The sequence below is a fragment of the Cetorhinus maximus genome, chromosome 30, assembly GCF_964194155.1.
Source record: "Cetorhinus maximus chromosome 30, sCetMax3.hap1.1, whole genome shotgun sequence".
Lineage (NCBI taxonomy): Eukaryota > Metazoa > Chordata > Chondrichthyes > Lamniformes > Cetorhinidae > Cetorhinus > Cetorhinus maximus.
In genome coordinates this window covers 18,412,112-18,435,996 of record NC_135908.1, presented here as the reverse complement: position 1 = coordinate 18,435,996, position 23,885 = coordinate 18,412,112, and the positions used below count along the sequence as shown (strand labels likewise).

Here is a 23,885-nt window from a genome sequence, read left to right as displayed (position 1 = left end):
GCTTCCTGTTAGCTAACCAATCCTTTATCCATGCTAATATGTTACCCCTTATACCATGTGCTCTTATCTTGTGTAGTAGCCTTTGATGTGGTACCTTATCAAATGCCTTTTGAAAAATCTAAGTATACCACATCTAGCGATTCCCCTTTATCCATCTTGAATGTCCAAAAACTCTGATAGACCAGTTAAACATGACTCACTTAACCTACACCCCTTTGCAGCCTTAACCTATGCCCCTATGCTCCTTTTGACCACAACCTACTTTTCTACCTATCTGCATCACCAGCAAATTTAGCAACCGTGCCTTTGATCCCTTCATCCAAGTCATTTATATAAGTTGTAAAAAGTTGAAGGCCCAGCATTGATCCCTGTGGCACACCACTAGTTACATCGCCGTACCTTTCTGACAAGTTCCCACTGTCTCTTCCTTAATACTCTATCCTACCATGTAGTTGCAATTAGGGGGCCTGTACACCACTTCCACAAGTGACTTTTTGCCTTTATCATTTCTCATCTCGACCCACACAGCTTCTACATCCTGGTTTCCTGAGCTTAGGTCGCCCCTCTCTACTGCACTAATGCCATCATTAATTAGCAGAGCCACCCCTCCACTTTTTCCTAGCTTCCTGTCCTTCTGAAAAGCCATACACCCTTCAATATTCAGAGCCTGATCTATGTCATCCTATGGCCATGTCTCTGTAGTGGCTATCAGATCGTGCCCATTTATTTCTATTTGCGCTATCAGTTCATCTGTTTTGTTTCGAATGCTACATGCATTCAGATTCAGAGCCTTTAGTTTTGTCCTTTTATTATTTTTAGAATTTCTAGCTTTGACTGCTGTTTTACTCTTAAGATTTGTACTCGCTAACCCTTCCTGTCTTGTTTATCATTTCCCATATTAATACCTTTCTCCCTTGCCTTGTCTCTGCTCTTTGATTTACACCTTCTCAAATTTGATTCCTTGTCCCCGCTATTTAGTTTAAAACCTTCTTTACTTCCCTAGTTATGTGGCTCGCTAGAACACTAGTCCCAGCACAGTTTAGGTGTAGACTGTCCCAGTGGTACAGATCCTACTTTCTCCAGTACTGGTGCCAGTGCCTCAAGAAATGGAACCCACTTCTCTTTGACCCACGCATTCATTTCCCTAATCTTATTTGTCCTATGCCAATTTGCACATGGCTCAGATAATAACCCAGAAATTATCATCTTTAAGGCTCTGCTTTTTAATTTAGTGCCTAGCACCTCATACTGACTATGCAGAACCTCTTTCCTAGTTCTACCTATATCGTTGGTACCCTCGTGGATCATGACAACTGGATCTTCCCCCTCCCACTGCAAGTTCCTCTCTAGACCCGAGCAGATGACCCGAACCCTGGCACCGGCAGGTAACACAGCTGACTTTCGCTCTTTGCTGCAGACAACAGTGTTAATCCTCCTCATTATGCTGTCCCCTACTACTACTAAATTCCTTTTTGTTCCCCCCACTTGAATGGCTTCCTGTATCATGGTGGGTCAGATCATCCATCCTGCAGCATCCACTCTCATCCAAACAAACTGAGAGAACCTCAAACCTGTAGGACAATTGCAAAGGCTGAGGCTTCTGCACTCTTCCCTTCTGGTTCCCCTTACCTGCCTCAGTTGAAGTCACATCCTCCTGTCCCTAACCACTGACCAAATCAGAAGACCCTATCCTAAGTAGCGTGACTGCCTCCTGGTACAAAGAATCCAGGTAACTTTCCCCCTCCCTGATGTGTTGCAGGTCTGCAGCTCAGCCTCAAGTTCAATGACACTGAGCCGAAGCTCCTCGAATCACAACACTTACTGCAGTCATGTTTGCCCTGGATCACAGTAGCATCCAGGAGTCCCCACATGCTGCAGCAGCCTTGACACATCACCTGTCCTGCCACCCTTAATGTGTTTTAATGAATTACTTAATTATATTATTCACTTATTTATTTTACTTTTTTAAAATATATTTTATTAACCACACCGCCAGTTTGTATTCTTTTTAAACCTTCGGAATAGAGTACACTTTAACCACTTACTAGATACTCGCCAAACAGTTAGCTTCTACTCCTATCGAGCAAGAACCAATTCCTACAGGGTGGAAAAGTTAGAAAGGCAAAAGCAAAGGAGAACCTGTTTCCCCTCCTCTCTGAACTCTGTAATCACCCAGCTCCCTGCAGTCTGTTCAAAGCTTTTATTAATTGAATTCAAATTCAACAGCTGCCGCGGTGGGAAAGTCATACTCCGTGCTAAATCGCACTGAAGTGGCTGTTTACATATTCTGCTCAGATTAAGCAGTTAGCTGACCCCAGTTACAGAAAAACTGGTTTAAGCTGCTTTCCTTAATTAGCTAACTTCAACTACTCCTGCAATGGAGTCCTGAAAACCTTGCTTAAAGTTGGGAAACTTAGAAATAAGACAGCAAATTTAAATTAAATGCTAAATACAAACAAAAATGTGATTTTTACAAGGAGATTAACACTCCCTTGCTCACCCAAACCACTCGCAATCATTGCAGATTCATAGTGTTTTTTTTTAATTTACTATTGATGCATCTTTCTCAGAGCCTTTTTTTCTCACTAGGATAAATCTTTGCTAGAATTATTAAATATCTCCTTAAAAGTCTGCCACTGCAATTCAACTGTCCTACCTTTTAATCTAGTTTCCCAGAGCACCTTAGTTACATTCATACCCTTAGTTACCTTTATTTGCGTTTTATACGCTAGTCATGGACCCACACTTCTCCCTTTCAAACTGAACATGAAACTCTATCATGCTGTGATCGCTATCACCTAGAGGCTCCTTTACCATGAGGTTATTGATGAATCTTGACTCATTGCACATTACCAGGTCTAGGACAGCCTGCTCCCTGGTTGGCTCTAGAACATGCTGCTGCAAGAAATCATCCTGAAAACACTCCATGAACTCATTTTCCAGGCTACCTTTGCCAATTTGATTTGCCCAATCTACACGTAGATTAAAGTCACCCATGATTATTGCTGTACTTTTCTTACACACCTGCTCATTTTCACCGTTTTCAGCCATCTATTCAATTCACTGGAGGCGGTCACCTCCCTGCCACCCAACCCAACAACATCCATCCTTCATACCCACAAACCTCCATCACTCCCCAATTAGCTGCTTCCCAGCCTCTCTTTCGCCATTCCCATCCCCCAGCCCTCTCCATATCTTTCCTCTCATTTCCAGCCCTTTTATCTCACCATCTCCCTCTTACCCAATCCGCTCTTTCATTCTCCACCCTCAGTTCCCATCCATCCTCTATCCTTTTTCTCTCCATCCCCTTTTTTCACTATCTGCATTTTCACATCCTTTCTCTTAAATCTCATTTTTATCAATTTTCTTCCACATCTATACATTTACACCTTCATCTTCTCTCCCACATTCTCTCTTCTCTCATCCATCTCCTCAAACCAAATGCTCTTCAATCTCCACATTCCCTCTTTTCCATATCCTAATCTACTCTGTCACATCTACTATAGGGAAAGGTGCTAGCTGTTTGGTGAGTATCTGTTAAGTGGTTAAGGTCTAATCCAGTCCCAAGGTTTAAAATAGTTTTATGAACTGGTGTAAAATTTAATAAAATATACAGAAAAGGGAAAAAAGGAAGTAAATAATATAATTAAGTAATTAATTAAAACACATTAAGGATGGCAGGACAGGTGATGTGTCAAGGCTGCAGTATGTGGGACCTCCTGGATGCCAGTATGAACCAGGGCAAACATGTCTGCAGTAAGTGTTTGCTGCTCAAGGAGCCTCAGCTCAGAGTCACTGAACTGGAGGCTGAGCTTCAGACACTGCAACACATCAGGGAGGGGAAAGTTACCTGGATGCTTTGTACCAGGAGGCAGTCACACCTCTTAAGATAGAGTCTTCTGATTTGGTCAGGAGGGTGTGACTGCAAGTGAGGCAGGCAAGGGGACCCAGAGGGCAGGAATGCAGAAGCCTCAGCCTTTGCAATTGTCCAATAGGTTTGAGGTTCTTTCAGCTTGTTTGGATGAGAGTGGCAGTTGCAGGGTGCACGAGCAAACTGACCATGGCACTGTGGTACAAGAAGCCATTCAAGTGGGGGAAGCAAAAAGGTTTGTAGTGGTAGTAGGGGACGGTATAGTGAGAGGGATTGACACTGTTCTCTGCAGCAAAGAGCAAGAGTCCAGGCGGCTGTGTTGCCTGCCCGGTGCTAGGGTTTGGTACATCTGCTCAGGGCTGGAGAGAATTTGCAGTGAGGGGGGAGGATCCAGTTGTCATGGTCAATGTAGGTACCAATGACATAGGAAGAACTAGGAAAAAGGTTCTGCATAGACAGTGTGAGGAGCGAGGCACTAAATTAAAAATGGAACCTCAAAGTTAATAAACTCTGAGCAACATGCAAATTGGCATAGGGTACATAAAATTAGAGGTGAATACGTGGCTCAAAGACTGGTCTGGGAGAAGTGGGTTCTGGTTTGTGGGGCATTGGCACCAGAACTGTAGAAACTGAGGGCTGTATCATTGGGATGGTCTACACCTGAACCGTGCTGGGACCAATGTTCTAGCGAGCTGCATAACTAGGGAAGTAGAAAGGGTTTTGAACTAAATAGTGGGGGCATGGGATCAAATTTGGGACGATGTAATAAATAAAAGAGTAGAGAAAAGGCGAGAGAGAAAGGTATTAATGTGGGAAATGATAAACAGACCGTTGCAGGAAGGGACAGAGAGTACAGGGAGTACAAATGTAAGAGTAAATCAGCAGATAAGGCTAGAGGTTACAAGAATAATAAAAGGACAAAACTAAAGTCTCTGATTCTGAATGCATGTAGCATTCAAAACAAAACAGAGGAGCTGAGAGCGCAAATAGAAATAAATAAGTACGATCTGATAGCAATTATAGAGACATGGCAGCAGGATGACATAGAGATGATATACTAAATGGGTCAACAAACGAGGCTTTATGGATTGAGCTTAGAAATAAAAAAGGGGCAGTCACACTACTGGGAGTATACTGCAGACCCCCAAATAGTTAAAGGGAGATAGAAGAACAAATATGTAGGCAAATTTCTGCTTATAAAAACAAGAGGACAATAATAGTAGGAGACTTCAACTATCCTAATATCAACTGGGATTCAAACAATATAGGGGGCACTGAGGGAGAAAAATTCATGCAGTGTGTCCAGGAAAATTTTTTCAACCAATTAGTGACAAACCCAATGAGAGGAGATGAAATTCTAGACCTAGTCTTGGGGAACGAAGAAGGGCAAGTGGGTGAAGTGACAGTTGGCGATCATATCGGGGACAGTGATCACAATTCAGTTAGATTTAGCATTACCATGGAAAAGGACAGAGATAAGGCAGGAGTAAAAGTCTTGAACTGGGGAAGGCAAATTTTGCAGAAATGAGAAGGGACTTGGCTGAGGTGGACTGGACAGCACTGCTGGAGGATAAAACAGTGGAAAACCAGTCGGAAGCACTAAAAAGCGAGATCCTAATTGTACAAAGTAGACATGTCCCCTACAAAAATAAGAGTGGTACTACCAAATCTAGACCTCCCTGGTTGTCTAGAGGAATACAGGGGAAGATCAAACAGAAATAGAAAGCGTACGATAGGCACAAATAACTAAGCACTGCAGATAGCCTAGACGAATATAGGAAGTGCAGGGACGAAGTAAAAAAGGAAATAAGGAAATCAAAGAGAGGGCATGAAAAAAGATTAGCAAGTAAAGTTAAAGATAACCCAAAGATGTTTTACCAATACATTAATGCTAAAAGGTCAGTTAAGGAAAAAGTGGGACCTATCAGAGATGAAGGTGGAAACTTGCGTGTCGATGCAGAGGCTGTGGGAAGGGTTTTGAATGAATATTTTGTCTCTGTGTTTACAAAGGAAAGGGAGGATGTAGACATAGTAGTCCAGGAGGAACACTGCAAGATATTGGACGGGATAATCATAAAGAGAGAGGGCTGAAATCCTTGAAAGTGGATAAGTCACCAGGGCCAGATGGATTGTTTCCGAGGCTGCTGAAGGAAGTCAAGGAGGAGATAGCAGATGCTCTGAGGATGATTTTTCAATCTTCACTAGATACAGGGGAGGTACCGGAGGACTGGAGAAATGCAAACGTAGTTCCATTGTTTAAAAAGGGGTCAAAGGAAATGCCTAACAATTATAGGCAAGTTAGTCTTACATTGGTGGTGAGCAAATTAGTAGATCAATCCTGAGAGATAGGATTAACTGTCATGTGGAAAGGCATGGACTAGTCAGGGATGGTCAGCATGGGTTTATTAAAGGAAGGTCTTGCCTCACAAATTTGATTGAATTCTTTGAGGAAGTGACAAGAAAGGTTGATGAAAGTAGCGCAGTAGATGTTGTGTACATGGATTTTAGCAAGGCATTTGACAAGGTCCCACATGGCAGATTGGTCAGGAAAGTAAAAGCCCATGGGATTCAGGGTAATATGGCAAACTGGATAAAAGGTTGGCTTTGTAACAGGAAACAAAGGGTAATGGTTGATGGATGCCCTTTCGAATGGAAAGTTGTCTCAAGTGGTGTTCCACAGGGCTCGGTGTTGGGACCCTTGCTGTTTGTGTTATATATTAATGATTTGAACGTGAACATGGGGGGCACAATTGGGAAATTTGCAGATGACACAAAGATTGGCCGAGTAGTGGATAGTGTAGATGATAGCCATAATCTCCAAAACGATATAGATGGGTTGGTGGAGCGGGCAGTAAAGTGGCAGATGGATTTTGACATAGAGAAGTGTGAGGTCATACATTTAGGGAGGCCAAACAGTTTCAGGGATTACACAATAAATGGGAATATACTAAGAGGGATAGATGAAGTGAGAGATCTTGGCATACAAGTACACAGGTCCCTGAAGGCAGCAGTTCAAGGAGACAAGGTTGTAAAGAAGGCATGTGGAATGCTTTCCTCCACTGGCAGAGGTATAGAATATAAAAGTAAGGGTATAATGTTGGAATTGTATAAAACACTGGTGAGGCCACAACTGGAGTACTGTGTGCAGTTCTGGTCACCACATTACAGGAAGGACGTAATAGCTCTGGAGAGAATGCACAGGAGGTTTACAAGCATGTTGCCAAGGTTAGAAAAGTGCAGTTACGAGGGGAGACTGGATAGGTTGGGGTTATTTTCCTTAGAACAAAGAAGGCTGAGAGGTGACTTGATTGAGGTGTACAAAATCATGGGGGGAATAGATAGAGTGGACAGGATAAAATTGTTTCCCTTGATGGAGAATTCTAGAACCAGGGGACATAGATTCAAGATAAGTGGCAGAAGGTGTAGGGGGGACATGAGGAAGAACTTTTTTACGCAGAGGATAGTGGGTGTCTGGAATTCGCTGCCCAAGTTGGTGGTAGAGGCAGAAACTTTAAACTCTTTTAAAAAGTACCTGGATTTGCACCTTAAGTGCTGTAAGCTGCAGGGCTATGGGCCGGATGCAGGAAGGTGGGATTAGAAAGGGCACCTGGGTGTCCTCGGGCTGGCATGGACAAGATGGGACGAATGGCCTCCTTGTATGCTGTAACTTTTCTATGGTTCTTCTATGGTTCTATTGGGACCTGAATATTGAAGAGTACGTGACATTTACGAAGGACAGGGAGCTAGGAAAAGGTGGAGGATTGACTCTATTAATTAATGATGGTACTAGCACAATATAGATGGATGACCTAAGTTTAGGAAACCATGGTGTAGAAATGCTTTGGGTAGAGATGAGAAATAATAAAGGGAAGAATTTTACATTTGGCAAGCAGGGGTGGGCCCGACATGCCAGAAGGTAAAATGACGCGCAATGATATCAGGCGTGTGTCCCTACGTCATCACAATATTTCGTTCGGCGGGCGCGCGCCGGAGTCAGCTGCACGCCTGCCGGTAATTGAAAGGCCTATTAAGGCCAATAAGGTACTAATTAGCTCCAATTTTACACTGCTCGTCCAACCTAACAGTTGGCGGGCAGGCTAAAAGGCCAAGCAGCCTTTATGGTTTTTTAGGAAACCTCATCCATGAGCGAGATGAGGTTTCCTAAAGCTAATACTGATTATATAAGGACTTTATTTTGAAAATAAAAACACGTCCCATCTCACGTGACACAGCCACATGAGATGGGACATGTTTCATTAAATTTTTAATGTTTTTAATAATTGCTTTAAAAAGCGCTTCAATCTCCCTGAGGCAGCTCCATGCCTCAGGGAGACTGAAGTGCTCTTTTGCGCACATGCACGAAAGAGCGCTGGACCCGACTTTCCCTCCTCCCGCACAGGTAGCGCTCAGCGCTACCGCTTGCGATCCACGCTAGGCAGGCCTTAATTGGCCAGCCCACATGAAATCGTGGTGCCGAGCCGATCACGGGCAGCGGTCGGCTCCGTGACCGCTCACTCCCACCGAGCCCGCCTGACTAATGTAAAATCCTGGCCAAAGGCAAGAAGTCACTTGTGGGAGTGGTTTACAACAGTAACCATATGGTAGGGCAGGATATAAAGGAAGAAATAATAGGGCGTGTCGGAAAGGTACTGCGGTAACCATGGGGGATTTTAATCTGCATATAGACTGGGAAAATCAGATGGGCAAAAGGTGCCTAGATGAGGAATGCATAGAATGTTTTCTGGATAGTTTCTAAGAAGCACATTCTGTCACCAACCAGACAGCACACTACACTAGACCTGGTACTGTGCAATGTTATAGGGTTAATTAATGACCTCATAGTGAAGGTGCCCCTAGGTAGCAGCATTCATAATATGATTGAATTTTACATTCAGTTTGAGGGAGAGAAGAATAGGTCCAACACTAGTAGTTTGAACTTAAAAAAGGGCAATTAGAAGGCATGAAAGCAGTGAGCTAAAGTGAACTGGCAAATGAGGTTAAAGGATAGGTCCATAGAGATGCAGAGATGGACACTTAAGGGGATATTTCAGAATACACGTAATAGATTCATTCTAACGAGAAAGAAAAATTCCAAGGGGAGGACCCACCATCTGTGGTTAACTAAAAAAAATTAAAGATAATATCAAACTTAACGAAAGAGCATATAATTGTGCAAAGATGGGTGACAGAATAGTGGGCAGAATATAAAAAACAGCAAAGAATGACCAAAAGATTGATAAGGAAAGAAAAATTTGAGTACGAGAGAAAGCCAGCTAGAAATATAAAGACAGATAGTAAGAGTTTCTACAGATATTTAAAAAAGAGTTAACAAAGTGAGCACTGGTCCTATAGAAAGTGAGTCTGGGGAATTAATAATGGAAAATAAGGTGATGGCAGATGAATTGAACCGACATTTCGCATCAATCTTCAATATAGAGAATACAAGTCACATCCTAGAAATAGCTGTAAATCAGGAAATGGAAGGGAGGGAGGACCTCGAGGAAAATTACAGTCACCAGGGAAGTGGTACTGAGCAAATTGTTGGAGCTGTGGGCTGACAAGACCCCGGATCCTGATGGACTTCATCCTAGGGTTTTAAAAGAAGTGGCCAGTGAGAGAGTTGATGAGTTGGTTTTAATTCCTAAAATTCCCTAGATTTGGGGAAGGTTCCATTAGATTGGAAAATAGCGAATGTAACTCCTTTATTCAAAAAGCTAGACAGAAAGCAGGAAACTACAGAAACTAAGCCAGTTAGCTTAACATCTGTCATAGGGAAAATATTAGAAGCTATTATTAAAGATGTTATAGCAACTTGGAAAAATTCAGGGTAATCAGGCAGAGTTAACATGGTTTTGTGAAAGAAAAATCATGGGCAGGATTCTTCGCTGAGTGGATGGGCGTGCGCCTGACCCGCTCGAGCATAAAATGACGCATGATGACGTCAGGCGAGCATCCCGATGTCATCATGCATTTGCGCGATATTTTGGTCGGCGGGAGTCGGCAGCGCACCCGCCAACAATTAACAGGCCCAGTAAGGCCATTTAACTAACAACTGAATGAAATTTTTTGCTGCCTGTCCAACCTCACGGTTGGCAGGCAGGCGAAAAGGCCAAGATGAAACCTCATCCACAGATGGGATGAGGTTTCCAACAGCAATTAAAAATTAAATAAAACTTTTAAAATTTAATTCATAACATGTCCCTGCTCATGTGACAGAGTCACATGAGGGGGCATGTTTTTAACAGTGGTAACTTTTTTATTTTTGAGATTTTAAATCATCAGCTCCCTGAGGCAGCTCTGTGCCTCAGGGAGCTTTCATTGTGTGTGCCCGCTTGCCCTTCTCCCACCCTGCCCCAGCAACACTGAGCGCTGCAGCATGCCTTTCACGCTGGCTGGCCGTTAATTGGCTAGCCAGTGTGAAATTGATGTCGGGGCCTGATCGTGGGTGGCAGTCAGCTTTGCAGCCTCTCCCAGGCCTGCCCACTGCGCTCGCTCGACAATGTAAAAAACTTGCCCCATGTTTAACCAATTTATTGGAGTTCTTTGAAGAAGTAACATATGGTATGGATAAAGGGGAACCGGTGGATGTACTGTATTTAGATTTCCAGGAGGCATTTGATAAGGGGCTACATCAAAGGCTATTGTGAAAAATAAAATCTCATGGGTGGAGGTGGTAAAATATTGGCATGGATAGAAGATTGGCTACCTAACAGGGAACAGAGTGTAGGCATAAATGGATCTTTTTCTGGTTGGCAAGATGTAACGAGTGGTGTGCCACAGGGATCAGTGTGTTGGGCCTCAACTTTTTATAATTTATGTAAATGACTTGGATGAAGGGACCCAAGGCACGGTTGCTAAAGTTGCTAATGACACAAAGATAGGCAGGATAGTAAATTGTGAAGAGGATACAAGGACACTTTGGCTACAAAGTGACAAAGATAAGTTAAGTGAGTGAGCAAAGACCTTGTAAATGGAGTATAATGTGGGAAAGTGTGAAATTGTTCATTTTGGCAGGAAAAATAAAAAAGCATGTTAACTGAATGGTGACATATTGCAGAGCTCTGAGATACAGAGGGATCTAGGTGTCCTAATGCATGAATCACAAAAGGCTAGTATGCAGGTACAGCAAGTAATTAGGAAAGCTCATAGGATGTTATCAGTTATTGTGAGGAGAATTGAATATATAAGTAGGGAGGTTATGCTTCAGTTCTGCAAGGCATTGGTGAGACCATATCTGGAGTACTATGTACACTATTGGTCTCCTTATTTAAGGAAGGATGTAAATGCATTGGAAGCAGTTCAGAGAAGGTTTACAAACACATATCTGGATTGGGCGAAATGTCTAATGAGGAAAGGTTAGACAGGTTAGGCTTGTAGCTGCTGGAGTTTAGAAGAGTAAGAGTCGACTTGATTGAAATATATAAGATCCTGAGGGATCTTGACGGGGTCAACATGGAGAGGATGTTTCCTGTTGTGGGAAAATCTAGTCCTAGGGACCATTATCGCCCATTTAGGACAGAGATGAGGAGAATTTTTTTTTTCCTCAGTGGGTTGGGAGTCTTTGGAACTCTTCCTCAAAAGGCAGTGGAAGCAGAGTCCTTTAATATTTTTAAGGAAGAGGTAGATAGATTCTTGATAAGCAAGAGGTTGAAAGTTATTCGGGTCGGTGGGAAAACGGGGTTGAGGTTAAAACCAGATCAGCCATGATCTTATTGAATGGCGGAGCAGGCTCGAAGGGCTGAGTGGCCCACTCCTGCTCCTAATTCATATGTAAGTACCCATTTATTTCTTCATGTATGCATTGTCCTGCAGTGTAACTACTGTAGGAGGACTATAAACTACTCCCACAATGGGAGTTAAGTTCAGATTCAGCCTAAACTGATGGTTTGAAAGTCTCCAATTTTGGCTCGTTGTGAAGGACAATAATGAAATGCTTTTTATGTGTCCTCCATCCAGCAGCTGTGAGTCAACAATACAAAATTGTTCTAGATTCAGTCCTAATAAGCACAGTCTGAATATGAACGTTGATTGTAAGGTCAGCCACACACTCTGGAATTTCACACAATTTCTTTCTGGGTTATTTTCTGAAGATTAATTACATTCAATAGATAAATTGTACATCCACTGAAATGGCTTTGCTGGGTCTTTACTCATTCCATGCTTTCTTTCTGGCAATGTAACTCAAGGGTGAACTGGTGAATTCATGTACATGGTTGGAGTAGTGTGTAGGGAGCTTTTCTCTGAATGACAACAACAAGCACAAGGGATAACTGAAAAAAAACGTATTTTAAATTAAAATAGTATAATCTTTCAAATTTAAATTTCTGTAAACCTTTGATTGGGGACAGGGTGCCACAACAGGGTTATCTTTCACTTTTGGAGTGCTGGGTTCAAGTGCTGATTAGTTGAAACTCTCAGTCTGCTGAATGTAAGGATCCTATCTTCAAGAGCTAATCTAGGTCCTAGCGGGCATGTTGATATAAATGCTATTTTAAGAAAAATTGCAAATCTTGCTCAGAGATGACAGACTGGAGGGGAAAAAAATGGTACAATATGGAGTGAAACACATTGTTGGTATAAGCTTTACTCTGTACCTAGCCATGTTGTAGGGAATCTGAGCATGTTCAGCACCAAAATCACATTCCTAAAATAGAAGTATGACCTAGAAATTTGGGTACAGGAATCTGCCATTTGCTGGAGCAGGTCGGCACTTGGCAACCCAACAGGCCTCTGACTTTGTTTAGGTGAGACTCAGCTGCAGACACCTGCAGGACATCAATGAGCAGTTTGGTAGCAAAGAAGATTTCAATTTCATGCATGTGTGTGACCAGCATCGATACTCAGGCAGGTCCTGGAAGAGGAAGGAAATCAAAAAGATTGGTGAAGTGATTGGAAAGAACAGAGATGTGAATGGGAGAAGGGGGAAAGCAATCAAGCGGGTAGGGAGGGGAGGGTGGGTTGAATGATCAGGATGGAAGTGAGATTGGGAAACTGAGAGTGGAGGGGACAGCTCTTACACATTGCAGCAGTCCTGACAGGCAGACCTCTGCTCTTCTTAGCTCCAGCTTCAGAAAAGTATTTCAAAAGTTACACACCCTTCTTTGGCAATGGTCTTGTGTAGTCCATATAAGCACCACTTGTTAGGCTGAATGTTGACCTCACCTCAGCTTTGTCCAGGGTAGTCCAATTATGTGAATATGGCATCAAGCTGGCATTTGGATCCCTATTTGCATATGCAAAGGTACCAATGTTGTTTGAAGAGTGGGCATTGACTGTCTCATTTTCTGCCTCTACCAATATGGCAGGTGGAGCACTTTTGGTTGCAATTGCATGTGTGCTCCCTGCCCCAATCCAACTTAGTAGATATTTAGGCAGCTGATTCATACCTGAAAAATGGGCACAGGACCATTGAATTTCTTGGCCACTATCCCGCACCTTGATTAACACTAAATAAAACTCCTTACCAATACACTTGTCATCAATCAGTGAGTATCCAGGAGGGCAGATACATCTGTAAGAGCCATCCAGGTTTTGACACGTGCCTGGTGTACAAGGGCGGGGTACTGTTAAACACTCATTGACATCTGTTGAAAAAGTGAAACAGCAAGGGAAATGTTAATATAATCACAGAAATCCCGCTAGTTAGTAAATTGAAAAAATGACTCATTTTTCTTCCTTAGTACCATGATAAATTTCATTAATTCTTTTATGCAATTTGGAATACCAGTTCCTAACACATACACAGTTTAAAAAGTCCTCCTCTTCCTGATTGTAAGCCAGTTGTTACATGTTTGATATGTTTGTCATCTTTAAAATTAAAGTATTCTCTAAAATTAATTGAAAATCGGAATAAACTATTTTAATTTATTTTTAACATTATATGTGTGATCAATTTATGTAACATGTGACATTTAAATACATGTAAGCCTCATTTCAAAAGTGGAAAGGTGCGTTTAAGCCTGAAGTGACCAATTCTGAAATACTGATATATATATAAAACACATGATATTGGGAAATAATTCAAAACCAGTATAAACAGTAGATTTAACAATATGATAAAAATTCAGCAGACTCTGATCTGCATTGCTGATACATCTGGTGCAAGAAGTTTCACCTTGGAAGTGTGAATGTGACAATTTCTATTCTTATATTTCCTCAATACATTCTAGATGTAGTAAACATCCAAACTTATCAACAAAATACATTATAGAATAACATTTGTCGAATTAAAGTTGAAAGTTGACAGAGGCATCTCAGCTGTAGCTCTCTTGGTAGCAGTCTTATCTCTGTGTTGGACGGTTGTGGGTTCAAAGCCCAATTCCAGAGACTTGAGTACAAAATCCACATGGCACTGAGGGAATGGTGTACTGTTGGGAGATGCTGTCTTTCAGTGAGATTGCCCTCTCAAGTGGACATAAGATCCCATGCCACTTTTTGATGCAAATTGTTGCATTTCCTACATTACAGCAGTGATTACAGTTCAACAGTATTTCACTGGCTGTGAGAAAGGTACAAGAGGAGGAACTAGGAACTATAGGTCAGTTAATCTAATATTTGGTGTCAGGAATTTACTAGAGGCTACTATTAAGGACTGAGTGAATGAACATCTTGGAAATTTTATCTGATCAGAGAGCTAGCATGGATTTTAAATGGTAGGTCATGCCTGATGAACCTGGTGGAATTTTTTTGAAGAGGTGACTAAAGTAGTGGGCAGGGGAATATCCATACATGTTATTTATATGGACTTCCAGAAGGCATTTGATAACGTTCCACTGAGACTTAGCTAAAGTCAAAGCTTATGGAATTTAAATTATTGAGCTGGTTAGAAAATTAATTGAGTGGCAGGTACTCTAATTGACAAGGTGCGACTTGTGGCATTCTGCAAGAATCTGTTTGGGCCTCAACTATTCTCAACATTTATTAATGATTTAAATGGGACAGAAAGCCACACATTCAAATTTGTCGATTACACAACAATAAGCAGCATTGTCAGCAGTGTAGATGGAAGAATATATTTACAAAAGGATATCAATACATTAAGTGAATGGGCAAAATTGTGGCAAATAGATTTCAATATGCAGGCAAAGTGAGGTCATCCACTTAGGGCCTAAAAAGGATAAATCAGAGTACTTTCTAAATAGTCATAAGCTGAAAACAGTGGAGGTTCAAAGAAACTTGGGGATCCAAGTACACCAAACATAAGAATGTAAGAAATAGGAGTAGGAATAGGAATCAGCCTCTCGGGTCTGCTCTGCCATTCAAAATGATTATGGCTCATCTGATAGTGGCCTGAACTCCACTTTCCTCCCCGTCCCCCATAACCCTCAGCTCCCTTGTAGATAAAAGTTCTATCTAACTCAGCTCAAGTATATTCAATGGCCCATCATCCACTGCTCTCTAGGATAGAGATTTCCAAAAATTAAGGACTCTCTGAGAAAAGAAATTCTCTCTCATTTCCATCTTAAATGGGAGACCTCTTATTCTGAAACTATACTTCCTTATTCTTGATTTCTCCATGAGGTGAAGCATCCTGTCAGCATCTATCCTGTCAAGTTCCCTCAGAATCTTTTATATTTCAATAAGATCACCTCTCATTCTTCTAAACTCCAATGAGTATAGGCCCAGTCCGCTCAACCTTCCCTCATAAGACAATCAGTTGATCTCAGGAATCAACCTACTGAACCTTCTCTAAACTCCCTCCAATTCAAATGTATCCCCCCTTAAATGAGGTGACCATAACTGTACAGTGGTCCAGGTGTGATCTTACCAACACCCTGTACAGCTATAACAAGACTTATCCACTTTTACATTCATTACATCCCCACGCAATAAAGACCACTATTCTATTTGCCTTCCTAATTACATGCTATACCTGCATGTTAACTTTTTGTGATTCATGTATGAGGACACTGATCTCTCTGTACCACAGCATTCTGTAGTCTCTTTCCATTTAAATAATATTCTGCTTTTCTACTCTTCCTATCTAAGCAGATGACCTCACATTTTCCCACATTATACTCCATCTGCCAAATTTTTGCCCAATCACTTAACCTACCTATATCCCTTTGCAGTCTCCTTTTGTTGGCCTTACAACTTGTTTTCCCATTTATCTTTTTATTGTCAGCAAATTTGGTTACAATACACTCTGTCCTTTCATCCAATTAATATAGATTTTAAATAGTTGAGGCCCCAACTGTGGCAGTTATAGTTTGCTAACCTGAAAATGACCCATTTATACCAACCTTTGTTTCCTGTCATTTAGCCAATCCTCTATCCATGCCAACACATTACCTCTGGCACCATGAGGTCTTAACCTGTCCTGTAACCTTTTAAGTGGCACCTTATCGATTGCCTTTTGGATATCCTTTTGCCTTTGTCTATCCTCCTTGTTACATCCCCAAAGATGTTACATCCCCAAAGAACTCTAATAAATTTATCAAACATCATTTCCCCTTTATAAAATCATGTTGACATTGCTAATTGTAACATGATCTTCCAAATGTCCTGCTCCTTCTACCTTGATAATGGATTCCATAATTTCTCCAATGACAGATGTTAGGTTAACTGGCCTACAGTTTCTTGCTTTCTATCTTCCTCCTTTCTTGAACAGGGGCTTTACATTCACGGTTTTGTAATTCGCCGGGACCTTTCCAGAATCTAGAGAATTCTGGAAGATTACAACCAATGCATCCACCATCTCTGTAGCCACTTCGTTTAAGACCCAGATTTGCACTATGTGTGGTAGCGGGCGGGTAAACATGCCGTATCATCCCAAACTCGCCGCATTAATTATGCATTCCCGGGAAACACGTTGTTTCCATGGCAGGTGGGCTCTCATTTGCCCGCTACGCCATCACCTCGCCACTTCATCACGCCAGGCGCCATGTTTAAAGTGCAGCTGTGCGCCCACTTCTCAGTACTTCCAGCCCAAGACTGCCGCACTGAAGACAGGATGACCCCAAAAGACAAAATGACTGCAGGCCCTGCTTCAATGATGTTTCCCTCGAGCACCTTTTGAACGCCATGGAGGCCCGCCAAGAGGTCCCCTACCCCTGCTCTGGCCGCAGGATGGGCAGCTGCATTATCAATCCAGCATGGGAAGCGGTGGTTCTTTGCCAAAGCCCTGCAAAAGGGGACAGCCACCCAGTGCCCCTACAGGATGAGTGGTCTCATCCTTTCCACTAGGGTAACTCACTCGTCTCATCACTCTCAACTCTCTCAGTCACAAATCCATCACACATCCACAGGGATCTCACACCTCAAGGGATAACACCACTAACTCCCACACATACCCTCACATCTCCATCAGGCTCATAAGCTCGAGAGCTTACATCCTCATCCTATCCTCTGCTTACCACACAAACATTCCACCAAGTGCCATGTGTCCTGCTCACATTCTCTCCATCTGTTCCTACGCAGGAGAAGCCTGCTCACATCAGCAGGGAGAGGTCCCACATTAGGCCCCTCACTCACTTTGAGGAGTGTGCCATTGCGCTGACTGGTGAGGACATGGACCGTGCCTATGGTGATGGTGAAGTCGGTGGTGAACACCCTCATAAGGATCCTGCACCGCATGATCCCTCTCTCAACGCAAATTGCTCTCTCTCTTGCTTTTTAGTGTGCTTCCATGCACTATTTATCTCTACTTTGGTTCACAAGTAGCCAACACACTCAGCTAGCCAGTCCCTCAGCTCCATCCAGGTCCTCACCTCCTGCCAAGCGGACAGCTCCTCCAGTGAAGAACTGGAAATAAGCAGCCTGGAAGACCTGTCACAGCGCTCACCCACAACCTCCACCAGCACAGAGGCACACGCCTCGGTGGGACTTCAATCTAGAGCAGACTCAGGTTCACAACCTGGTGATCACTGCACAGACACATCTGCAACAGGAGGAGGCAGGTTCAGCTGAGCTCCCTGGCACTCTGAGGACTGCTGGGGAAGAGGCATATGTGAGGTCTCAGTTAGATGACGAGCCTCTGGATTTGGCCTTCCAACTCAGCCTGGAGAGTCAGCAGGGCAGGGGAACACCACACAGAGCTGTTGAAAGCCCTCAACAGAGTGGCATGTGAGTAGGAGGAGTGCGTTCACCTGCTCTCTGATGAAGTAGTTCCCACATGTGCATGTATACAGATCCCCATGGGGAGAACGGTGGATGCCATGGAGATCCTGGTCCAAAAGAACACAGAGATGTGTGCAGACCTGCACTCCATCATGGGAGCCATGGTGAGTTCCTGCAGTGGCAATGAGTGAGGAAAATGGGGCACCTTGATGTCCCTCCGGGCACTCCTTCCCCTCAAGGAGTCAGATCGGGGTCCCCAGGCACCTGAAGGAAGGAGTGGCAGCTGGACACCCTGGGTCATCCACTCAGGAATCTCAGAGGCTGTCTTCTCCTTCTGAGTGTCCTTTGCCTGTGAGCCCCTCAACCTTGTCCTCTGTCACCGCAGAGGGAGCAGCTGACCAATGAGTGATTCTGGAGGGAGAAGTGTGTGTGTGTGGCAGGGCCTTTCGGAACCTTGTGCAAGCACTCTTCCACACATGTGATCCTTCACATTTCACACACACCTCAATGTCCTGAGCGTTTTCAATGCTACCTGCTGGGGTTTGTTTTCAGTCGTCCATCTGAGCTGACCTGCAACTCTGCCCACCCAATGATCACACTCCCATGCAGCACCTGCTCTCATCCACCATGACTCTCATTTCATTTTCGATTTAGACAGCATGGCCTTGATCCGGATTTTCGTGCGCTCCCCCATTCTTTTCCCCTCCCCCAGTCACCCATTTCCTTTCCCCATCACTGTTGACTCCCCTGGCATCACCTTCCACCTCCCCTCTGTAACCCACCAGCCACACCCCTTTTCCTTTGGGGATGTCCAGGTGGATGCACACGTTCCCTTCCATCCCGAAAGTCCCACCACCATCTATATTCGCCTACCCAACCTCCTCCTTCCCACCCCCAGGGTCCGTGTTTGCCTCTGAGTCCAAACCAATCACCTTTGCTGTCCCTTCCACCGTTAACGTCGAACCTTCACCCTCCCACCCTACCGCCTCACTCTGCCCTCTGTCATTCACATCATTCCCTCGTTCCACGCCCACCCTCAGTTCGCTCCCCAGGAGGCAGTCATCAGTCCTCCCTTGCATGTTCATCTGGACATCCCCCACTCCGGACCCCTTCCCTCCCTTGGAACCCCTTCCCCCACCCTGGAATCCCCCCCGCCCCCCCGATCCTCCCCCACTCCCCGGGCTCCACACTGCTTAGTCCTTCCCTCTTCCTGACTCCTTCAGACACCGTACTTCTTCTGCCACCCTTAGTCCTTCCCCCCACACCCCGACTATTTTCTCCAGCCTTACTTCTTTCTCCTGCTTTACTCCCTCTCCTCTCCTCACTCCTTCCTCCCCCGGATTCCCGGCTCTCTCCTTCCCCCATGAACTCCTTCCATTACACCTTCCACCTACTTCCCCAGTGGCCGTCTTCTCTTGTTACCCCCTCCTCCCCGTACTGCCTCCCCCCTCTCAACCTCCGCCCGACAGCTTCATTTACCCCCCCTCAACCTCACCCCATCCTGACACCTTCATTCTTCCCCCCCACCTCACCCCATCGTAATACCTCTTCCTCTCCCAATTGATCCTAGACCTTCCTTTCCCGCCCCCAAAGTACATCTTACTCTCCCAAACCCAGCTGGACCTTCCTCTCCAGCTTCTCGATCATCAACTGTTGTGACCAGACCTCCAATGGCGACCTTCCAACTTCTGTGGGCTGCTTCGCAGCAGAGTCATGTCCATGAGAATCCACTCAGCATGCCATGGATGTTCCTCCAGTGTGCCGTTGCTGTCAGGATCCAGCATCTTTTGCTCCTCTAACATCCATGATGTGAGCAAGGCCCCGTCTGTAAGTCCCGACTTCTGCATGTCTCACTTGTCAAGATGTGTTCTGCACCGGCTTGCAATCATGCTGGTGTGGACGGATGATCCAGCAGGGGAGATGATTCTGGCGGCTGGCTTATAATGATTTGCAGATGTGTTACAATGAGGTTCCTGATGTCTGATGGCAGGGAACGCGGCCCACCATCAAAGGGTTGAGCAGATGATTGCAAACTGGTTTCACGACGTTGTGAAACCGATTTCTGGCCTTCTCGCCACATAGTCCGCTCACGCCACCAAGCAAGCCCGACACCAGTGGGCACCAAATATTCTGCCCAAGGATGCAGTCCATCAGGTCCAGGGACTTGTCAGCTATTAGTCCCATTAGTTTCCATGACAGCTATAAAAATACCCTGGTTAGACCATACCTGTAGTACAGTGAACAGTTTTGGACATCACACCTTAGAAAGGATATATTGGACAAGGACATATGGATACAGGATATACCGGTCTTGAAGGGACCACAGTGTAGATTTTACCAGGTTACCTGGACTCCAAGGATTAAATTAAATTATGAGGAGAGATTATGCCATTGTGGGCTGCATTCCCTGGTATTTAGAAGGTTAAGGGGTAATTTGATCAATGTTTCCAAGATATTAAGGAGAGAAAATTGGGTAGGTAGAAACTATTTTTGCTTGTTAGGGAGGCAAGGACTAGGGGGCATAATTTAAAAATTAGAGTCAGATGTTTCAGGACTGAAATTAGGAAATACTTCTATATACAAAGGAAGTTGAAGCTTGAAACTCTCTTCCACAAATAACAATTGATGCTCGATCAATTGTTAATTTTAGATCTGAGCTTGATTGGTTTTGTTAACCAATGGTATTAAGGGGTATGGATATAAGTGAGTATATGGACTTAAGCCAGCCATAATCTCACTGATTGGCAGAAAGGCAAGAGGGGCTAAATGGCTTAACTTTGTTCCTGTGTAAAGCACTAGGGACATCTCGAGGTCATGAAAAATGTTATATAATTGTAAGTCTTTCTTACAAAAATCAATGAAAATGCAGGTGATTCCCCTAAATCTTCTGAAGAACATCATATGGACCTCAGGAAGCAATTTTAAATATGGGAGTATGTGGCCAAATATTGAATTTTATCCGGTATGTGTACTTAATCCTGATTGTCAGCCCAGGATAATTGAAATATTTACTGAATCCAGTGCCCCCAGAAGAGAAGAAGGTAATGTTCATTCCTGTTATCGATCCCTTTCAGTATCCCTAATATTGGTTTGGATTGTGTGTTAAGCGATTGCATTAGAATGTTTGTTCTGGGCATGGCAGATCCAGTGCATTTTTGCACATCATCTTGAACACTGGAATAATTGGGATGGAACTCTTTCGAGTTATCAACAGTCATAGATTGCAACTCTTTCGAGTACAATCACAGTTCTTGGTTTCCGGGAGTGGGACATGAACCGACAACCCTCTGATTCAAAGGCGAGGGTGCTATGAACTGAGCCACAGCTGACACCTCCATAATTGGGATGGAAAGTGCCTTGACTGCTTTGCACATCTCAGTATGGATTCTCAAAGTTAGCGATGCAAGCCATCTTCTTAAACCCCTCTTTTTTGCATCCTCCACCCTCACCTCCAACAAGTGGGAGGAGCTCATCCAATCAGCTGCCTCTGCCAGCTGCCTCCCTTCACAAGTTCATCATCCCAAAATTCCTTAAAATTCCACCCTACCCTAGCCTTGAACTTGCATCTTTCTCTAGTCTCTCTTTCCTATCTCCCCATGTGCCCTTTCTGAGCTCATCATGAGACCCACATCCTGCTCCCTTGACCCTACTCCCATTAAACTGTTGACCACCCAATTTACCCTCCTGGTCCCCATGTTACCTGATATTTTTAAAAGTTCACTGTGCATTTTATTCATCTCTCCTTTAAATCTGCCATAATCTTTCCGCTCTTCAAAAAAATCAACCCTTGACCCCACTGTCTTTGCAGACTATCGTCCCATCTCCGACCTCCCTTTCCACTCCAAAACCTTTGAACATGTTTCAGCCTCCCATAACTGTTCCCATCTTTTCCAGGACTCCATTTTTGAATCCCTCCAATTGGGTATCTGCCACAGTACTGAAAAGGCACTTGTGAAAGTCTCAAATTACATCCTTACGTGACTGTGACAAAGATAAACTAACCCTCCTCGTCCTTCTTGACCTGTTTTCAAACTTAGACATGGTTGACCACACCATCCACCTGGTCGCCCATCTGGGTAGAAGTGCTCTTGCCTGCTTTCATTCTTATCTTTATAATCATAGCCAGAGTATCACTTAATGATCCTCTTGCTGGTCGACTCTCTTGCTTGCCACCTCTCCAGCTTGTGGCTTACTACTGCAACCCTGAAACTCGAAGATGCTCTCACTTTCTAGCTTGCTTCCTGCCGCTCATCTCGCGGGCCTTCACTCATGGCGATTTAGAGGGTCAATAAGTGGGAGAGTCGGTGAGTGAGAGATAAGTGGAAAGTTAGTATATTTCATGTTTTTAAATTTATTTTATTTTAAAAGTTAACAGCTGCTAGCAGGGGAGGCAAAGAATGGAAGAGGCAGTGAGCGGGAGAGATGGCGAGTGGGAGGTAAGTAAAAAGTTAGCATATTTTATATTTTAAAATTTATTTTATTTTTAAATTTACAAATATGGTAATTTAGCAATGTACAGAATTTAAATGTATAGGCTTTTAATTTTTTCATGACAGAAAGATCCTATGGAATTTAACTAAAACTTTTATACTGGTTGTAATGGGCAAATCTAATTCGATTAACATCGTTTCATTTAAAGTTGCGCTTTTCAGGAATGCAACTAAAATGTTAAGAGAGCAATTAATGTACTGGGTCAGCAATCAGCGAAGGCTCCCATGAAATCATTTCTGACAAACTGGAAGTTCGGGGTTTCATAATAAACTGGCTCCCCTGAACTTGCAATGCTGTTGTGTCTCTGAATAGCAGCAAACAATGACCACTGTTGGGATCAGAAGATATGGGCCTTTGTGTCTGTCCTCATAAAAGACACAAATTACATACCAGAAATAAAGGGTAACCAAGAAGCTAACAAAAGTGAGGAACTTCAGGTAATTACTTTCAGCAGAGAAGTACTATTAGAGAAGTGTAAGGAACTAAAAGCCAGCAATCCCCGGGATCTGATGGCCTACAAGTTAGAGTTCTAAAAGATATAGTTGCAGAGATAGTGGATGTGCTGCTCATGATTTTTCAAAATTCCCTAGATTTTAAAATGGTCCCAGCAGTTTGGAAGTTGGTAAATGTAATAACACTTTTCAAGAAAGGAGGGAGAGAGAAAACAGGGTACAGGCCAGTCGTCTGAGATCAGTTGGGAAAATGCTGGAATCTATTGGGAAGGAAATTTTAACAATGCACTTAGAAAATCATTGTAAGATCGTACAAAGTCAACATGGATTTACAAAAGGAAAATTTGATAAATTTGTTAGGGTTTTTCAAGGTTGAAACCAGTAAGGTAGATAAAGAGGAGCCAGTAGATGTAGTATAATTGGATTTCCAAAAGGCATTCGATAAGGTGCCACACAAAAGGGTTAATACGCATGATAAGAGCTCATGGTATTGAATCTAATATATTAGCATAGACAGAGGATAAGATGTAGCACTGTATAATGCTGTGAAATCTTATGAAAAATAGGAAAGCATGATCATGTGCCACAAAGTAGTGGCTTTTACAACAAAGCGTTCACAGCTTTGACGTTGAAATACATATGTAATTATGAAAATGTTAAGTCAAAATGTCTTACAACTTTTTTCCCCTTCAATTCATTAGCTTTGCTTACCGACACAACTTCTTCTATCAGCTGTAAGTTCATAGCCTTCACGGCAGAGGCACTGGAATGTTCCAATGGTATTGATGCACTGTCCATTTCTACAGAGAGCACCATTCAAGGAAGTGCACTCATCAACATCTAAAAAAAAACATAAAATTATAGTCACATTTATAGTTTTAGTATTTTGATTTATTTCATACTGTCACAGGATTGTCTTATTCGATCTGCTTTAATATGATACTCTATTTTTAATTTTGAACACTTGCTCATTTGCAAAATTGAACCCAATTTTCTACAACATAAAAGAATTG

At 43.2% G+C, this 23,885-nt stretch overlaps 1 protein-coding gene across 1 annotated transcript in view; it reads right to left on the bottom strand.

The window, feature by feature from the left end:
- Nucleotides 1-23,885, bottom strand: part of LOC144670111 (fibrillin-1-like) — a 580,847-nt gene that overhangs the window by 58,769 nt on the left and 498,193 nt on the right. The window contains exons 47-48 of the mRNA XM_078532542.1: nucleotides 23,584-23,712; nucleotides 13,336-13,455 (exon numbers count right to left, since the gene is read on the bottom strand). Coding sequence (XP_078388668.1) covers nucleotides 13,336-13,455; nucleotides 23,584-23,712 — 249 coding nt within the window. The remainder of the gene's footprint in view (nucleotides 1-13,335; nucleotides 13,456-23,583; nucleotides 23,713-23,885) is intronic.